This window comes from Nansenia antarctica (genome assembly GCF_963989245.1).
Source record: "Nansenia antarctica genome assembly, chromosome: 19".
In the NCBI taxonomy this organism is placed as follows: Eukaryota; Metazoa; Chordata; class Actinopteri; order Argentiniformes; family Microstomatidae; genus Nansenia; species Nansenia antarctica.
This window is the reverse complement of record NC_137692.1, coordinates 19,647,807-19,665,696: the sequence shown is the minus strand read 5'-3', so window position 1 is coordinate 19,665,696 and position 17,890 is coordinate 19,647,807. Positions and strand designations below refer to the sequence as shown.

At 43.3% G+C, this 17,890-nt stretch overlaps 1 protein-coding gene across 1 annotated transcript in view; it reads right to left on the bottom strand.

The window, feature by feature from the left end:
- Positions 1-17,890, bottom strand: part of acoxl (acyl-CoA oxidase-like) — a 96,135-nt gene that overhangs the window by 77,449 nt on the left and 796 nt on the right. Inside the window, exons 2-10 of the mRNA XM_080549127.1 lie at positions 17,775-17,871; positions 17,478-17,564; positions 16,577-16,663; positions 14,080-14,178; positions 13,207-13,321; positions 12,972-13,058; positions 9,508-9,580; positions 9,241-9,373; positions 8,296-8,330 (exon numbers count right to left, since the gene is read on the bottom strand). Of these exons, the coding sequence (XP_080405253.1) occupies positions 8,296-8,330; positions 9,241-9,373; positions 9,508-9,580; positions 12,972-13,058; positions 13,207-13,321; positions 14,080-14,178; positions 16,577-16,663; positions 17,478-17,564; positions 17,775-17,871 (813 nt within the window). The remainder of the gene's footprint in view (positions 1-8,295; positions 8,331-9,240; positions 9,374-9,507; positions 9,581-12,971; positions 13,059-13,206; positions 13,322-14,079; positions 14,179-16,576; positions 16,664-17,477; positions 17,565-17,774; positions 17,872-17,890) is intronic.

The following is a 17,890-nucleotide window of genomic DNA, read 5'->3' as shown; positions in this document are numbered from 1 at the left end:
CTGATGAGGTGATCACAGACCCCTGTGTGATTGTGAAGGCCGACATCACAACACCGCAGGAAGAGACTGTCGGACTGCACAGAGACTCTGCAAGGAGGGTTCTGCTCAGCCTGAAGCAGTCTGAGATCAGGCAGCACTGGTGTGGACTCAGACTACAGGGAAAGCTAGCCTGTTTGCAGTTCGCTGACCACTCAGTCTCACACTCAGTGTATAAGAACGTCGCTGCGACGAGGATGTTCTGAAATTCACCATCAAAGCAAGACTGCAGGTATTACCGACCAAGTACAATCTGTCCACCTGGTATCCCCACACTCACAGTCCATTCTGTTTAAACCATCAGGATTCACAACACCTAGAGTCCATTGCACACATAACAAATGGATGTAATGCATACAAACACCTGTACATAGCTCGTCATGACCGTATTGTGGACATTGTGTCTGATACAGTACAAAACATCTTACCATCTAGCGCAGTTATGTACAAGCATGCCAGAGTGTTACCAGAGTGGTTTGGTTTTGCCAATGATGTTTTTTCCAACATCCCAAATACACCTGATGTTGTCTTTGTTGACACCAGCCACAAGGAGGTGCTGATTGTAGAAGTAGGCTGCCCCTTTGACCTGTACATGGACCAGACTTTCCAGGACAAGTATATCAAATACCAACCACTACTTGGTACGATAACCAGCTTTGGGTACAAGTGCAAATTCAGCATACTTGTATTTGGAAGTCTGGGCCATGTATATAAATGCACCATGAGGGGTCTGAGAATTGCTGCAATGACTAAAAGAAAGGCCAAACAGGTTGCCAAATTTTGCTCTGTCTCAGCTATTATTGGCAGCTTGGCCGTGTGGAGAAGGAGGTGTTATGTGTATCCTTAAGTGTTCAGTGCTGCTTAGCCCCGAAATATTTGATTCCCTGTTTGTATAATATAATTTGTGGAACCAAATAAAGTATTCAAATGTTACCCACTCTATGATCTGACATGGTGTGAGGAGGATGAGGTGGTTTAGGCAGAAAGACTGAAGTGGAAATATAAATGCATATTCGATACAATACAATACAATACACACACACACAATACACACACACACACACACACACACACACACACACACACACACACACACACACACACACACCAAAGGGAGAACTGGGGGGGAGCACACATCTGTTTACACAGGGGAAGTCCTAAAACACAACATCACGGGAACATCTCCTCAACAGCTCAACAGACTCAACTCTGCACATACAGCTAACGATGGTTACATACAGTAACTCAAAGTGTTAACACAGCCAACACACAGATTGCATGGGTGGCTGGAACAGGTAAAAAATAACCTCAACAGATAAAACTGGCCATATGGCCCAAATTCCATATAAATGGACGCTACTCGCTACTTGTTTACTTCTTTCATCATTGTGGATATTTTTGATTTGATATTTACATTACCGGCATCATAGGATACCGCTTGTTAAGTCGTGACGTGTTTCCGGGGCCAACGTTGGCTGAGGCGCTGTCTTCGAAATGGAGAAATAATAATAATAATAAATTATATTTATATAGCGCTTTTCCGAGGAGAAAATGGGAAAGTATTGTGTCCCTTGTTGTATGAATAGACCCGAGTCTAAAAAACGATTAAACTGTCATTCTACCGCTGTAGTTCAGAGGTACTCTGGCGCAGGGAATTTCCGGTTTGGACACGGAAATGGCTAAACGTCACTTTTGACGTCAGACTTAACAAGCGGATTCACTATCATTGTCATGTTCTTATATCACGTTTTTTTATATCATGTTCTTCTTCATCATAATCATCATCATAGGGAGGGAACGTAAGCACGTAAATTAAAAAAATTAAAAAATAAATAATAATAAAATAATAAAAAATAAACTTAAATAGGCGAAAAAATCTTAAACAAGCGGGTTAGCTGTCTTGGTGTAGTGGTTAGCGCGGCCGGTTGGTACGCAGAAGGTTCTGGGTTCGCCACCCGCATGGAAGGATGGAATTTCCGCGCATGAAAGGATGGTAGGAGGCATCGCACCAGAGAACCTGAATAAGGATCCCACCCCGTTAGCAAAGTCTACGCCAAGGGAGATAACTCTTTTGGACCAAAAGTTTTGGTGTTGCGGTTAGCGCGGCCGGCTATTGCAAAACGTCACGTTTGACGTCAGGCTTAACAACCGGATAGCAACGCATTACATTTGCTCACCTCTAATGGACTTTTTTAATTTTATTTTTTTAATCCTTTTGTTATCAAAAAATACATTTTACATTTTATAGTTGACAATGATTTACAAAAAGACAGTCAATGACGCAAAGCATAAAGACTTTTGACCCCTGTGAGTAAAAATAAATCTTTGCACTCGATCAAATTTCAGGACCCTCCTTTCATGACCTTTCCTAGATATGTGCGTTCTACCCCCCAGTATCCTTATATTTTCAAAATCTAGCTAGTATAAAGTTATTTTGCAGTATTTGTGTGTGTTTGTGTGTGATTGCGTTAGTATCAGCCGCCACCTCTTTTTTTTCATGGCTGCAATGCTCTTCAATACCAGCAGGGGTCGCATGGGGACACTAAGAAGTGTGTTTATACGTGTCATACAATGTCATACAATGTCAGTTGCTTCTTTCATCATTGTGGATATTTTTGATTTGACATTTACATTACCGGCATCATAGGCTATTCACTATCATTGTCATGTTCTTATATCACGTTTTTTAATATCATGTTCTTCTTCATCATAATCATCATCATCATCATAAAAAATATTTATTAAAAAAAAAGGTTTTATATAGTTTTTTCAGTTTTTATATCATCTGTGTGAATATGCAGCTTGGAGTATTCAAAGCTGATACAACATGAAATGAATTAAATGACAGTACTATCTATGGGTCATCGTGCATTAAATCAAGAATTGAATCATGCATCAACAGACAGGGAATGAACGAACATGTGTTTTGCTTAAAAACCGGAATAGATGACTTCAAACATGAATCATCTAGATTCTACACAGTGTTTTTGGACTTCAGAGATGCGTTTGGTACACTCCCCCATGAGGTGATGCTAAAAGCATTAGAGGAAATACACCTGCCTCAGCCTTTTGTGAATATTGTATCCAGCGTGTACCAAGGCTCATTTCTCCAAGTTATCTGTGGGCAGCAGCTCACAGAGCCGATTGCACTGAAGGTGGGAATAAAAACTGGCTGTCCCTGGAGTGCCGTGAACTTCATCTTAGCACTCAACCAATGGATGAAGTGGATTTACCAGTGCGCTCCTCTGCATGTCCGATCCCCAAATCCTGTGCAGGGATACGCGGACGACGTGCAGGTGTCATCACGACAGGAGGATGTCATCACCAAAATGCTGGCACGCACTGATGAGTTCCTCCAATGGTCAGGGCTGGAGGTGAAGCAAGCCAAGTGTGCCGTACTCCATGAGCGCCGCAGTGGAGGCAACCGCTGGTATAAGGCCAAGAACGACAAGCCCCCCACCTTTCTTGTAATGGGCCAACCCATCAGGGTGTATTCCCGCAATGAGACCTACCCATACCTTGGCCACAGGTTTAACATCGCTGGCGAGTGGAGCGAGCAGGTCGAGGAGCTCACTACAGAGTTTCTCCATCGTCTCCACCTGATTGACTTGTCCCCCCTCCCCATCCTCATGAAGCTCCAGGCTGTGAGAGAGGTGGCTCTGGCCAAAATCCAACACCTCTTCGCCAATGTGCACATCCCTCTCAAAGCACTGAGAGAGATGACGAACAGAACTGTCCAGCTGGTCAGAAAGTGGGTGGGCCTCAACACACACTCCACACGGGGCATGATCTTTCTCCCATGTGGAGAGGGAGGGCTGGGAGTCCCCAATGTTGAGTGGGCCTACATAGCCACCAGGCTAGCCCACCTGCTCCACATGCTTAACAATGACGATGCCACCGTTAGAGAAATGGCCAGGGCCTCTCTCCTACTGGATCTACGCAGAAGGAAGATCCCCCTGGCCCGCGCACACCAGAACGACTTCCTCGGCTTCAGGAGGAAAGACTCTGGGAAACTGGACTCCCAGGCCAAGGGCTTCGGGGTCTGGTCTGACTGGCCGGATCTCAATGACCTCTGCAACCAGACTGGAGTTCAGCTAAGATGGACAGAACTTAACACACAGACTGAAGTCCCTGTCTCTGATGAGGTGATCACAGACCCCTGTGTGATTGTGAAGGCCGACATCACAACACCGCAGGAAGAGACTGTCGGACTGCACAGAGACTCTGCAAGGAGGGTTCTGCTCAGCCTGAAGCAGTCTGAGATCAGGCAGCACTGGTGTGGACTCAGACTACAGGGAAAGCTAGCCTGTTTGCAGTTCGCTGACCACTCAGTCTCACACTCAGTGTATAAGAACGTCGCTGCGACGAGGATGTTCTGAAATTCACCATCAAAGCAAGACTGCAGGTATTACCGACCAAGTACAATCTGTCCACCTGGTATCCCCACACTCACAGTCCATTCTGTTTAAACCATCAGGATTCACAACACCTAGAGTCCATTGCACACATAACAAATGGATGTAATGCATACAAACACCTGTACATAGCTCGTCATGACCGTATTGTGGACATTGTGTCTGATACAGTACAAAACATCTTACCATCTAGCGCAGTTATGTACAAGCATGCCAGAGTGTTACCAGAGTGGTTTGGTTTTGCCAATGATGTTTTTTCCAACATCCCAAATACACCTGATGTTGTCTTTGTTGACACCAGCCACAAGGAGGTGCTGATTGTAGAAGTAGGCTGCCCCTTTGACCTGTACATGGACCAGACTTTCCAGGACAAGTATATCAAATACCAACCACTACTTGGTACGATAACCAGCTTTGGGTACAAGTGCAAATTCAGCATACTTGTATTTGGAAGTCTGGGCCATGTATATAAATGCACCATGAGGGGTCTGAGAATTGCTGCAATGACTAAAAGAAAGGCCAAACAGGTTGCCAAATTTTGCTCTGTCTCAGCTATTATTGGCAGCTTGGCCGTGTGGAGAAGGAGGTGTTATGTGTATCCTTAAGTGTTCAGTGCTGCTTAGCCCCGAAATATTTGATTCCCTGTTTGTATAATATAATTTGTGGAACCAAATAAAGTATTCAAATGTTACCCACTCTATGATCTGACATGGTGTGAGGAGGATGAGGTGGTTTAGGCAGAAAGACTGAAGTGGAAATATAAATGCATATTCGATACAATACAATACAATACACACACACACAATACACACACACACACACACACACACACACACACACACACACACACACACACACACACACACCAAAGGGAGAACTGGGGGGGAGCACACATCTGTTTACACAGGGGAAGTCCTAAAACACAACATCACGGGAACATCTCCTCAACAGCTCAACAGACTCAACTCTGCACATACAGCTAACGATGGTTACATACAGTAACTCAAAGTGTTAACACAGCCAACACACAGATTGCATGGGTGGCTGGAACAGGTAAAAAATAACCTCAACAGATAAAACTGGCCATATGGCCCAAATTCCATATAAATGGACGCTACTCGCTACTTGTTTACTTCTTTCATCATTGTGGATATTTTTGATTTGATATTTACATTACCGGCATCATAGGATACCGCTTGTTAAGTCGTGACGTGTTTCCGGGGCCAACGTTGGCTGAGGCGCTGTCTTCGAAATGGAGAAATAATAATAATAATAAATTATATTTATATAGCGCTTTTCCGAGGAGAAAATGGGAAAGTATTGTGTCCCTTGTTGTATGAATAGACCCGAGTCTAAAAAACGATTAAACTGTCATTCTACCGCTGTAGTTCAGAGGTACTCTGGCGCAGGGAATTTCCGGTTTGGACACGGAAATGGCTAAACGTCACTTTTGACGTCAGACTTAACAAGCGGATTCACTATCATTGTCATGTTCTTATATCACGTTTTTTTATATCATGTTCTTCTTCATCATAATCATCATCATAGGGAGGGAACGTAAGCACGTAAATTAAAAAAATTAAAAAATAAATAATAATAAAATAATAAAAAATAAACTTAAATAGGCGAAAAAATCTTAAACAAGCGGGTTAGCTGTCTTGGTGTAGTGGTTAGCGCGGCCGGTTGGTACGCAGAAGGTTCTGGGTTCGCCACCCGCATGGAAGGATGGAATTTCCGCGCATGAAAGGATGGTAGGAGGCATCGCACCAGAGAACCTGAATAAGGATCCCACCCCGTTAGCAAAGTCTACGCCAAGGGAGATAACTCTTTTGGACCAAAAGTTTTGGTGTTGCGGTTAGCGCGGCCGGCTATTGCAAAACGTCACGTTTGACGTCAGGCTTAACAACCGGATAGCAACGCATTACATTTGCTCACCTCTAATGGACTTTTTTAATTTTATTTTTTTAATCCTTTTGTTATCAAAAAATACATTTTACATTTTATAGTTGACAATGATTTACAAAAAGACAGTCAATGACGCAAAGCATAAAGACTTTTGACCCCTGTGAGTAAAAATAAATCTTTGCACTCGATCAAATTTCAGGACCCTCCTTTCATGACCTTTCCTAGATATGTGCGTTCTACCCCCCAGTATCCTTATATTTTCAAAATCTAGCTAGTATAAAGTTATTTTGCAGTATTTGTGTGTGTTTGTGTGTGATTGCGTTAGTATCAGCCGCCATCTTTTTTTTTCATGGCTGCAATGCTCTTCAATACCAGCAGGGGTCGCAGGGGGACACTAAGAAGTGTGTTTATACGTGTCATACAATGTCATACAATGTCAGTTGCTTCTTTCATCATTGTGGATATTTTTGATTTGACATTTACATTACCGGCATCATAGGCTATTCACTATCATTGTCATGTTCTTATATCACGTTTTTTAATATCATGTTCTTCTTCATCATAATCATCATCATCATCATAAAAAATATTTATAAAAAAAAAAGGTTTTATATAGTTTTTTCAGTTTTTATATCATCTGTGTGAATATGCAGCTTGGAGTATTCAAAGCTGATACAACATGAAATGAATTAAATGACAGTACTATCTATAGGTCATCGTGCATTAAATCAAGAATTGAATCATGCTTGTAACATGTGTACTTTTAAAAACTTTTAAATTATTCACATCATAGAACTTTTATTTACAACAAGCATAACAACAAAAAGATCGCTATTATGCCGCTTTGAGCTCCGTTGCGTTCCTAACTGGAAGAGGCACAGCACAGGGGCATAGAAAACACTGCCACCTAGGACATGACATCTAGTATTTTCACAATCTAGCATACATGTTTCATACTTTCGTGAAAATTATTGTTATTTTTCATAGATTTCTCACAAAAACAAGCGTATCTTTGTGAAATGTCAACAGAGCACTGAGAGCGTAACCCAAGCCTTTTATTTTCAAAGCCTTTTACATTTAATTCAGCAAGTATCATCCTTATTTAGATGTTTGTGACCCATGGAAACAACTTTGAAGACTACCACCACCAAGTCCTCAAAACTTTGACAAAATGACATTGCTTATTATCAGCTGTATTAGGTTACAAAATCCAACCTTTTGGATAAAATGTTAATGATTATGTTAGAGAAATACCCCAATGAATGATTCACAACATGAAGGATCATACTGTTTAGGTAAAATGTATTTTATAACAGTTAGGAAGTGAATTGTTATCACATTCTCTCACTGCTATCTCCCTCCTCTGGCTCCCTCTCCCTCTCTTTTTGTCTCTCTCTCTCTCTCTCTCTCTCTCTCTCTCTCTCTCTCTCTCTCTCTCTGCGTGGGTGTGTGTAAAGGGTGATTCTGGGGATGCCACCCAGAATCACCCTTTAGAACCTCCCGTGTCCCTCCCCACCCATGCTGCTGCCCCCGCAGTTAAACTTCTGCAGAACAGGAAACACACACACACACACACACACACACACACACACACACACTCACACACACGTGAGGATGCACACGTGCAAACAACATAGAGAGAGAATAACATGAGACCTCTGTGGAGCTAACAGAAGTACAGATACAGACAGACAGACAGACAGACAGACAGAGAGACAAACAGACAGACAGACAAACAGACAAACAGATAGACAGACACACACCTCAACATATGAATATTAATAAATGCAGTTTCTTATTCCATTCTGAGGAGGTATATAATACATAATGTTACAATTGACGTTCAGAGGCTTTTAACACAGATTTAGAAACAGAATGGAGTTGCATTTGTTCCACAGTATCAACATTGGCATAATTGATGTAGGGAACTGTACTGTACCTGTGGCTGTAACGCACTGCAATGATGAGGCCCAACTGTAGTAGGGAAACGCGCACACGCACACGTGCACAGACACAGACACAGACACAGACACAGACACAGACACAGACACAGACACAGACACACAGACACACAGACACAGACACAGACACAGACAGACACAGACACAGACACAGACACAGACACAGACACACAGACACAGACACACACACACACACACACACACACACACACACACACACACACACTGTTACTACTCACTGTGTTACTACAAGGCAGTACATATTCAGATTACAGGGAACAGCTATTTGACATTCCTATCTCATGGCATCAGCTTTATGAATCAATACATAAAACAACAATTGTATATCTTACTATATTTGTATGTACTGTATGTATATGTATATACTGTATATATGTTACGGTACATGTGGGAATACGGCACATGTGGGAAAACTAGGGTTAGGGTTAGGTGCTAGGGTGCTAGGGTTAGGGTTAGGATTAGGGTTAGGGTTAGGGTTAGACATGCCAGCATGTACCAAGTCGACATAGCACCTAACCCTAGTTTTCCCACATGTACCGTGTTCCCACATGTACCGTAACACATATACAAACACGCAGAGATTTAAGTTAAAGCCAGACTGCCCCCTAGCTGTCACTAACTTGGTTGAAAACTCCAATTGACTTGGCTTAAACCTTGGTCACAAAATAAGTATATCATTATACTTGTATGAGTGTAACAGTGTGTTACCTTCATAGCAGCCAAGGCCTGGATAGTGTCTGGTGGTGGTGAAGGTTAGGGTTATGGGTTAGGGTTAGGGTTAAGGGTTAGGGGTTAGGGTTAGGGTTAAGGGTAGGGTTAGGTTAACAGTGTGTTACCTTCATAGCAGTGTGGTGGGGGTGAAGGTTAGGGTTAAGGGTAGGGTTAGGTTAACAGTGTGTTACCTTCATAGCAGCCATGGCCTGGACAGTGAGGCCCAGTCTGGTGGGGGTGAGGGCGGCCAACATAGCGTTGAAACGGCGGCTCTTGTTGGGGATGGGAGAGGTGTACAGGCCGTCTGCCGATACACAGCCAAACCTACAGGCACGCACGCACGCGCACACACACGCACACATAATATCGCAAATATTAGCAAACGTTCACCAAGATGAATGCGATGCATCGCAATTCTACATGACAATATGGAAATACAACCGTCACGGTCCACTCACTTGCTGAGCAGGTTCTCCCGGGGTATCCTGACGTGTTCAAATATCAAGATGCCGTTGTCAACGCCGTGTAAGCCTGAGAGAGGAGGAACGCAGCCAGCATGAGAGGGCTCCATGTACAGTATGTATTGGTCAAAAAGTGATATTTTGACAATATATCATTGGTTAATTTGTGACACTTATGTGAGTTTCACACTGTATGCATGTTTTCTTTGTCTTTTTCTTCTGTAATTACATTGTGGATACTGATGTTTGTTATTTATTTATTTTGTGTTGTTTCAGTATTAAGAATGGAAAATTATGTTTATTTATCTATTTTGTGTTGTATCAATATTAAGAATGAAAAAGTATTAGAACGGATGATACTGAAATATATGTGTTAATTAATTGGATTATATCATGTAGGCATAATTGTTAAGTATAAACAGGGGTAGGACAGGCTTCTCCCTACTCCTTTTCGAACAATTGATAGGACTGTACTCTACATATTAGTTATTTGTTATTTATTATTTTAAATCATGTGCGAAATAAAGATTCATTCCTTCCTTAAGCACACAGCTGGAGGAAACATCACATGGTCCCACTAGATGCATTATGGACTACAATGATAAATGCATTCACATTCACATGCACACAACACTATTCTTTTTTACTATTATATTATTGTATTGCTCAATTGTGTGAATGAATGAATGAATGAATGAATGAATGAATGAATGAATGGTCTTTATTGTCATTGATATAGTACAGGTACCAAACAACGACATTTGGGAGGGGGAGCTGCCCTGGTGCTAGGAAAAAAAAACTAAAAACAAGAAGGGAAAAGAGCTGGTTTACATAAATAAAGGCTATGTACACTATCCACTATACTATACTATACAAATAAAACACTGTGCTGTACTCTATGCTATGCTATACCTATTCTAACATTTCCTATCTCTGAACCTTATGTACCCGAGGGTTGTCATATTGCACATAGTGTTATTGCACATTCATTTAAAGTGTCGCAGTTTGCAGGTTTGAAATGTTCACAGTTGTGTTTCAGTATTGCACTTGATTTCAATCTAGTAGCTGCCATCAAATTGTCTAGATTGTCCAGGGCCTAGAACCTAGGTCTTTGCTGTGTTCAGGGCCTGAATGGCCCTGGGGTAGAAGCTGAGCTTCAGTCTATTTGTCCTTGCGAACATGGTCCTGAACTGCCTGTCCGAGGGCAGCCGAGCAAAGTGTTCGTACCCAGGGTGGGATGGGTCTCTGGAGATCTTGGAGGCCTTCCTGAGGCAGCGTGTGTTGTACAGCTCTTCCATAGAGGGGAGGGGGGCGCCGGTGATCTTCTGGGCCGATCTCACAACTCTCTGTAGCGCATTCCTCTCTGCGGCTGTGCAGCTGGAGAACCACACGCAGATGCAGTAGGTGAGGATGCTCTCCACTGCGCAGCGGTAGAAGGTCACAAGCATCTCCTGTCCGATGTGGTTTTTCCTGAGGACTCTCAGGAAGTAGAGCCGCTGTTGTGCCTTCTTGATGATGGCTGCTGTGTTGATCTTCCAGGACAGGTCATCCTGTATGTGCACCCCCAGGAATCGGAGGGTTGAGACTCTCTCCACGCTCCCTCCATCGACGAGCAGGTGCTGGACCTCAGATTTTTTCCTCCTGAATTCCACGATGATTTCCTGGGTCTTTGACTGGTTCAGCAGCAGGTTGTTAACCTTGCACAGCTTGCCCAGCTGCTCCACCTCATCCCTGTACGCCGCCTCGTCCCCCCCCGAGATGCAGCCCACCACGGTGGTGTCGTCTGCAAACTTTACGATGGAGTTGCTGGGGTGGACGGGGGTGAAGTCGTAGGTGTAGAGGTTGTAGAGGATGGGGCTTAGCACGCAGCCCTGGGGGGACCCAGTGCTGAGTCTGAGGGCTGTGGAGGTGTGGGAGCCCACCCGCACCCTCTGGGGGCGGTCAGACAGGAAGTCCTTGATCCATGCACATATAGAGTGTGATAGTCCCAGGTCTAGTAGTTTGGTCACTAGCCTGTCTGGAAGGATGGTGGTGAAGGCAGAGCTGAAGTCCACAAAGAGCAGTCTCGCGTAGCTGTTTCCCCTCTCCAGGTGGGATAGAGTGGAGTGGAGAGTCGTCGCGATGGCGTCCTCTGTGGACCTGCGGGCTCTGTAGGCGAACTGGTATGGATCCAGGTCGGGCGGGAGGCGTGTGACTATGTGGGCCCGGACTAGTTTCTCGAAGCACTTCATGATGATTGGTGTGAGTGCCACCGGGCGGTAGTCGTTTAGGCAGCTCACCGTGCTTTTCTTCGGGACTGGGATGATAGTTGAGGTTTTCAGGCAGGGTGGGATGGTGGCCTGGGACAGGGACTGGTTGAAGATGTTGGTGAAAACCCCGGCCAGCTGGTCGGCGCAGTCCCTCAGCACCCGTCCCAGGACGCCATCCGGCCCTGAGGCTTTCCTGGGGTCCACCGCCTTCAGCACGCATCTCACTTCATGCTTGTATCTTATTGTTTCCTTTTATAAAATGTATAATAATACATGTTATTGGGTTTGTAATAATAAACGCACGACAGTCGTAGCATCAACTCAACGTTCGTTTACTTTTGAACTAAGAGAACAGAGCCATACGTCACAGATATCATCACTCAGGCATAACGCCACAATAGCAGAACAATCGACCACTCACAAGACTTGAGGCTGAATTTCTTTTATAAATCTCACGGTTTTATCAACATATGTCTGGATTGTCCTTTAGCGACGTTGATGGAATACCCCCCAGATTTCCAGAGTGTATTTACAAATGTATTAACGAATATATGTTTATTATTAAGCTTCGTCTTTTGATGTGCTTGCTACTTAAAGCACAACTGTTTATGCTTGTCAGATGCTAACTGCATGTCATTGTTTTCTAAGAAGAAAACACTGACAGTTTTCAGCAGTAAGTGTAATGATAACATGAATTAACAGGTAAATGCACTCTATTTCACATTGTTTGGGATATTTTACCAGTTTTAATAATTTGAATTTGAATTTAGCAGAATTTAGCAGACGCTTTTAATCCAAAGCGATTTACAATTACGAATTACAGGGACATTCCCCCTGGAGTAACTGAGGGCTAAGTGCCTTACTCAAGGGCACACTAGTAGTGGTGTGGCTTCAGGCGGGATTTGAACTCACAACCTTCCGATCACAAGTCCAACTCACTATCCACTAGACCACCACTACCCCAGTTTAAATATGGCTATTTTCCTGACAGAGGACTTTGAACTTTGAACTCGTTCCCCTTGGATTAGTATTGCAGCCAGACTCGATAATAAAACAGCTGCGTTGACCCTGAACACCTGTGTAGGCCGACTTTGTTTCGACACAGAACATTTATCAGGAATCGATAAGGTAATCGATAAAGAACGGAACCGATGAGCAGAATCGATAATGGAATCTGTATGGATAACATCTTATCAGTTCCCACCCCTATACCTTCTTTATGCTTCATGTCGATGGCCGTCACTCCAGGGTTCATGACTCCGTGTCTGTCTCTGATGGGGACAATGAAACAATGAGGACCTGTGAGGATGAACACAACAATGATATATCATGTATTATATGTCTTGTACATGTATCGTTGTTGTTGTAAAAGGCTTTAGGTTTTAGGCTACTAAACACACTGGGGCACTGACTGAAACTGAACCGAGAAATGACAGTAGACAAACACCTTCACACTGTCCGTCGACGATGAGCTGTGCGAACACAGAAGCGTAGTTCCCCTTCATGGAGTTACCGATGTACATCTTCTGAGCGTCGACACAGGGGGTATGGATAATAAACTCCTGATGGAGGGAGAGAGAGTGAAGGGATGAGAGGGGATACCATCGATTGTGTGTGTAAATAAGAACATTCTGTTCTTATTCTCATTTGGTTCTGTAACTCATTGATAGACAGTGCTCATTCTGTTATCCTTGTTCTGCTAACACCAAAATAACAAAGGATCTAGCTCACTGTTAGGGCTTTCACACCGGCAAAGAACGCGGGCTCGTTCGCCAGACAGCGCCAACGTTCGGAGGTTTCCGAACGCGAACGCGAACCGGCACGGTTCTTTACCGGTGTGAAAGACCTATGTGTTGCTCCCTACCCAAACTGACAGTGTTGTCAGTGGAGGCTGGTTTGATACAATTTCTCATTCAATTGCATGAATTAGAGCCTGTCCTCGGTTTTCTACCTCCACCAACCTCCCCTGCTGGGAGTACAAGTTGCTGCTGTGTCAAATAATTGTCTACCAACTCACAGCACACAGCCTGATGGTCACCTTGATGATGTCACTTGGCTTGTGAGCAGACCTGGGTTCAAATAGTGTTGAATACATTGACCTTGAATCAATTACAGTCCTTGTAGCAGTTGCTTGAGCCTTCCTGAAGTAGCGAACGGGTAGGATTGGCACGCACTTTAGGGACTTCCAAGCCAGACAAACTCAATCAAGCACAGCTAAACTAACCTGAATGTATACCACACAATGGCTCTTCCCATCACACATTCACAAGCAGGGTTCATTACGTGCATTCATTATATTATACGTGTGAAGATGTCTGACCTGTGTTGAGGGCTCATAGCGAGCCTCTGTGAGGATCCCTCTGACGTTACTACCATGACTTCTCTCTGTCATGGCGAACATCCCTGTAAACTCCAGCTCCTGACAGCGAAAAAGAAACCCATTAGGGCCATTAGGTGAAAAAGAAACCCATTAGGTTGGAGGTATGACCAGAGGAGAATAACATTCAACCATTTAGAGAACATTTAATTACATGTACCGTACCACACATTCTACTTCAAATCAGGGTTTCCGTTAGAAAAATTTGCCGTCGGACATCGTGTCCGGGAAGAATTCGATTTACCGGACAAACGTGATATATTCCGGTCATCATATTAAAATATAATAAAAAAATTTTTTTCCAAAATCATATATTTTTTTCCTCCAAATCTAATGTTTGTCGCGGTGATTACTGTTGTGTAGCGGCCTATATATGCCATTTAATGTCTATTTCTCATCCGATACGATTAGATGCGAGCTATATAATATATAATAATATAACATGATTTGACGCATGCGCGCTATGCCATGCGTCAAATCCAGCGCTGAACGGGTCCAGCGCTGAACGGGCGCCTCACTGGGAACTGAACAGACAGCATCGATCAATGAACGGACTCCACATTACGTTAACTGAAGTTTGTTAAATTGTTTGGGATTAATGTGAGTTTTCTATTTTCTCTTTACAGTTTTACCCTTTTTTTTTTTTTAAATCAATAAAACAACGTCATTTCTATAAGTCTCGCTGGTTGGGAAGGCATTTCGTTTAGCTCAGGAGTATGACAATGGGAAGAACATAACTGTTTATTGAGAAACAATTGATAGGCAGTCTGGGATACGTATATAAAGAAATACCACAATGTCTAGATGTATAACATTTTATTGAACAGTAACAGTGCAAGCATGTAGGCTACGGGGAACAGGGATTTTGGTCAGTAGGTCCTTTGTACAGAGGGCGTTTCTCTCCGACAACGCGTTCCCAGGTACCATGGAAGTCATAGGTAGTCCAGCACACTGACAGAGAGACAGACAGACAGACAGACAGACAGACAGACAGACAGACAGACAGACAGACAGGCAGACAGACAGATAGACAGATAGACAGACAGACAGACAGACAGACAGTCAGTCAGCTTACTTCTACCCTTTTGAGTGGAATTACTCCTTTAATTAGCTGTTAGCCATCTCAAAGCCCCCTGAGTTGCTCGTCAACACTGAGAATAGACCACATTATAGAAACCAAAACACCGTTTTTTTAAATCCACAGGGAATAACCGAGAGTGTAAGGAAAGGCACACCCAGCGCTGTCAGTGGTGGGGAGACTTGAAGTGGCTTTGCTTGATTTCCATCACAGATTCAAGGATTGAAACACTGATGAAAATAGGGAGTAATAGTGATGGGATTATTTTAGATTATTTTAGATTAGATTAGATTAGATTAGGTGAGATTCAACTTTATTGTCATTGCAGAGTACAAGTACCAGACAACAAAATGCAGTTTAGCATCTAACCAGAAGTGCAAATAGTGATATAAAAACAAACACTTAACTTTCGGGGAAACTGCTAAAATAAAATAAATTAAATAAATTAAAAAAGAAAGCGACTATTAGCACCGCCGAATGACAACAAACGTATGAGTAATGAGTAAAACAATGTCACTTTTATAGTATGTTGTTTAACTTGCCGTTCGGTCGCCATGGCTCTGGTGTGTGTAGCAGCTTCAGCTAGCTGGCTGGAAACTTCTAGGGGTGCGTTCGTAAACACGCTCTGAGAGCGCCGGAGCGCACGCTGGCTTCGATGTCACAGAGCGACCGAGTCGTTCGATTGGACGAGAGGCGTTCCGCGAGTGCTGATCGGATTTCCAGAGCGTGTTTACGAACGCACCCAGCCAGCTTTAGCGAATTGTATTCAAAGGGAATTATTTTCACCGGACAATATGTCCGACGACTTTTCAATTTGTCGGACTTCACCAAATTTTACCGGACAAAGACCGGCAATTGCCGGTTAACGGAAACCCAGCTTCAAATGTTTCCTCACAGTAAATGACAAAAGTTATTTGTATAAGCTTCATTTCAATTCTCAATTCTGAGACTGTATGCACTTAAAAATGGTTAATAGAATAATATTGACCTAGTAATTACAATTTATAATTTTTTCATGAAATGTTACCACATAGTATATTAGTAAACAGTAACAACCTTTGCTTTACCAGCTAGCCTAAATGACAACACAATGACTCCTATACCACGAATGGGTTGGTTAGTGGACTGAATCCTATCTACGATGACAGGGTTGGTTAGTGGACTAAGTCCTATCTACGATGACAGGGTTGGTTAGTGGACTAAGTCCTATCTACGATGACAGGGTTGGGTAGTGGACTGAATCCTATCTACGATGACAGGGTTGGTTAGTGGACTAAGTCCTATCTACGATGACAGGGTTAGTTAGTGGACTAAGTCCTATCTACGATGACAGGGTTGGTCAGTGGACTGAGTCCTACGTACCGTAACAGGGAGATACCACTGTAGCTTCTGCTCAGGGCTCCCCAGGTTGGTGACGGCACCCCCGAACAGGCCACACACCACCCCCAACTGTGTTGGGGAGAGGAGAGAGAGGGACACCATGATATGATATACCGTCCTGTACACATTGCTAGAGCACACACCATCCCCCCAACTGTGTATGTGACTTAACTGAGCTGCATAATAAATGCAGATAATCTACAGTACAGCAGCAGAGCGTAATTAAATGACACTATTTACTATTACCTTTTTCTAGTGTAAGTATTTTTTTCCGAGTGGGGCAGTCCCACTCATATTTGTAATTTAATTGGACAGATACAGTGAAGACAGACAGGAAAGTAAGGAGAAGAAGGGAGAGAGGACATGTCAGCAGGGCATGGGCCGGATTCGAACCCATGCCGTCATGGGCATATGTGTGCACTGTAGACCACTGGACCACCCCAGGCCACACAATTTACTATTACACTATTATGCATGGTGTAGGCGTTTCAGAGAGAGGAAGACCACAAAAACTGGATGTACCGGTACACACAGCTAGAACACAATAACGCCTACTGATGCAAATATCATAATGAGATCCTATCCTGTTATTATGGTGTAGTGGAAATTCCTACTTGTGTTTATCAAAAAACAGACATTTCCCAAGTGAATCAACATTCTTTTATCTCTGCTTTCATTACACTATAAAAGCTAAAGGCCGGTTTAAACCGGCCTTTAGTCAGCGTGACCTGATGGGAGTGACTATGTCTCTCTAATGTTTGCTTTATACTGTTGACACCCTCGTCAACAACAACGAAAGCGGTTGTAGAACTGTGTGTGTGTGTGTGTGTGTGTGTGTGTGTGCGTGTGAGAGTACCGTACACCAGGGGACAGTGAACCATACCTTAACTCCCGTGGCCATGTCTGCAGAGCATATCAGTTCGGTAATACCCAAACTCTTGGTGATGAACCCTTTCTGTTTCTCCTTCACCTAGAAACACAAAAACATGTAGGTTACTAACTACACAGGTTTGACATTGGAGTGAGGGCCGTGTATTGTGTGTGTAAGCATTTCCCTATATCCAAATGACTACATTAGAGAGAACACCACAGACAAAAGGGGCCATTGATAGATAGAAGAGACTAGATACATACCACAGATAAGGTCATAATAATGTGCTGCAAAAAAATAATGTTGTACCTGATCTTTGAGGTGAGGTCGCATTAGGGTCATCGTCATGACGTAGTGCAGTCTCTCCACCGTTAGATCTCTGTTCTGGTCCAACGTCAGATCATAACTGTGGGAATGAAGTTCTG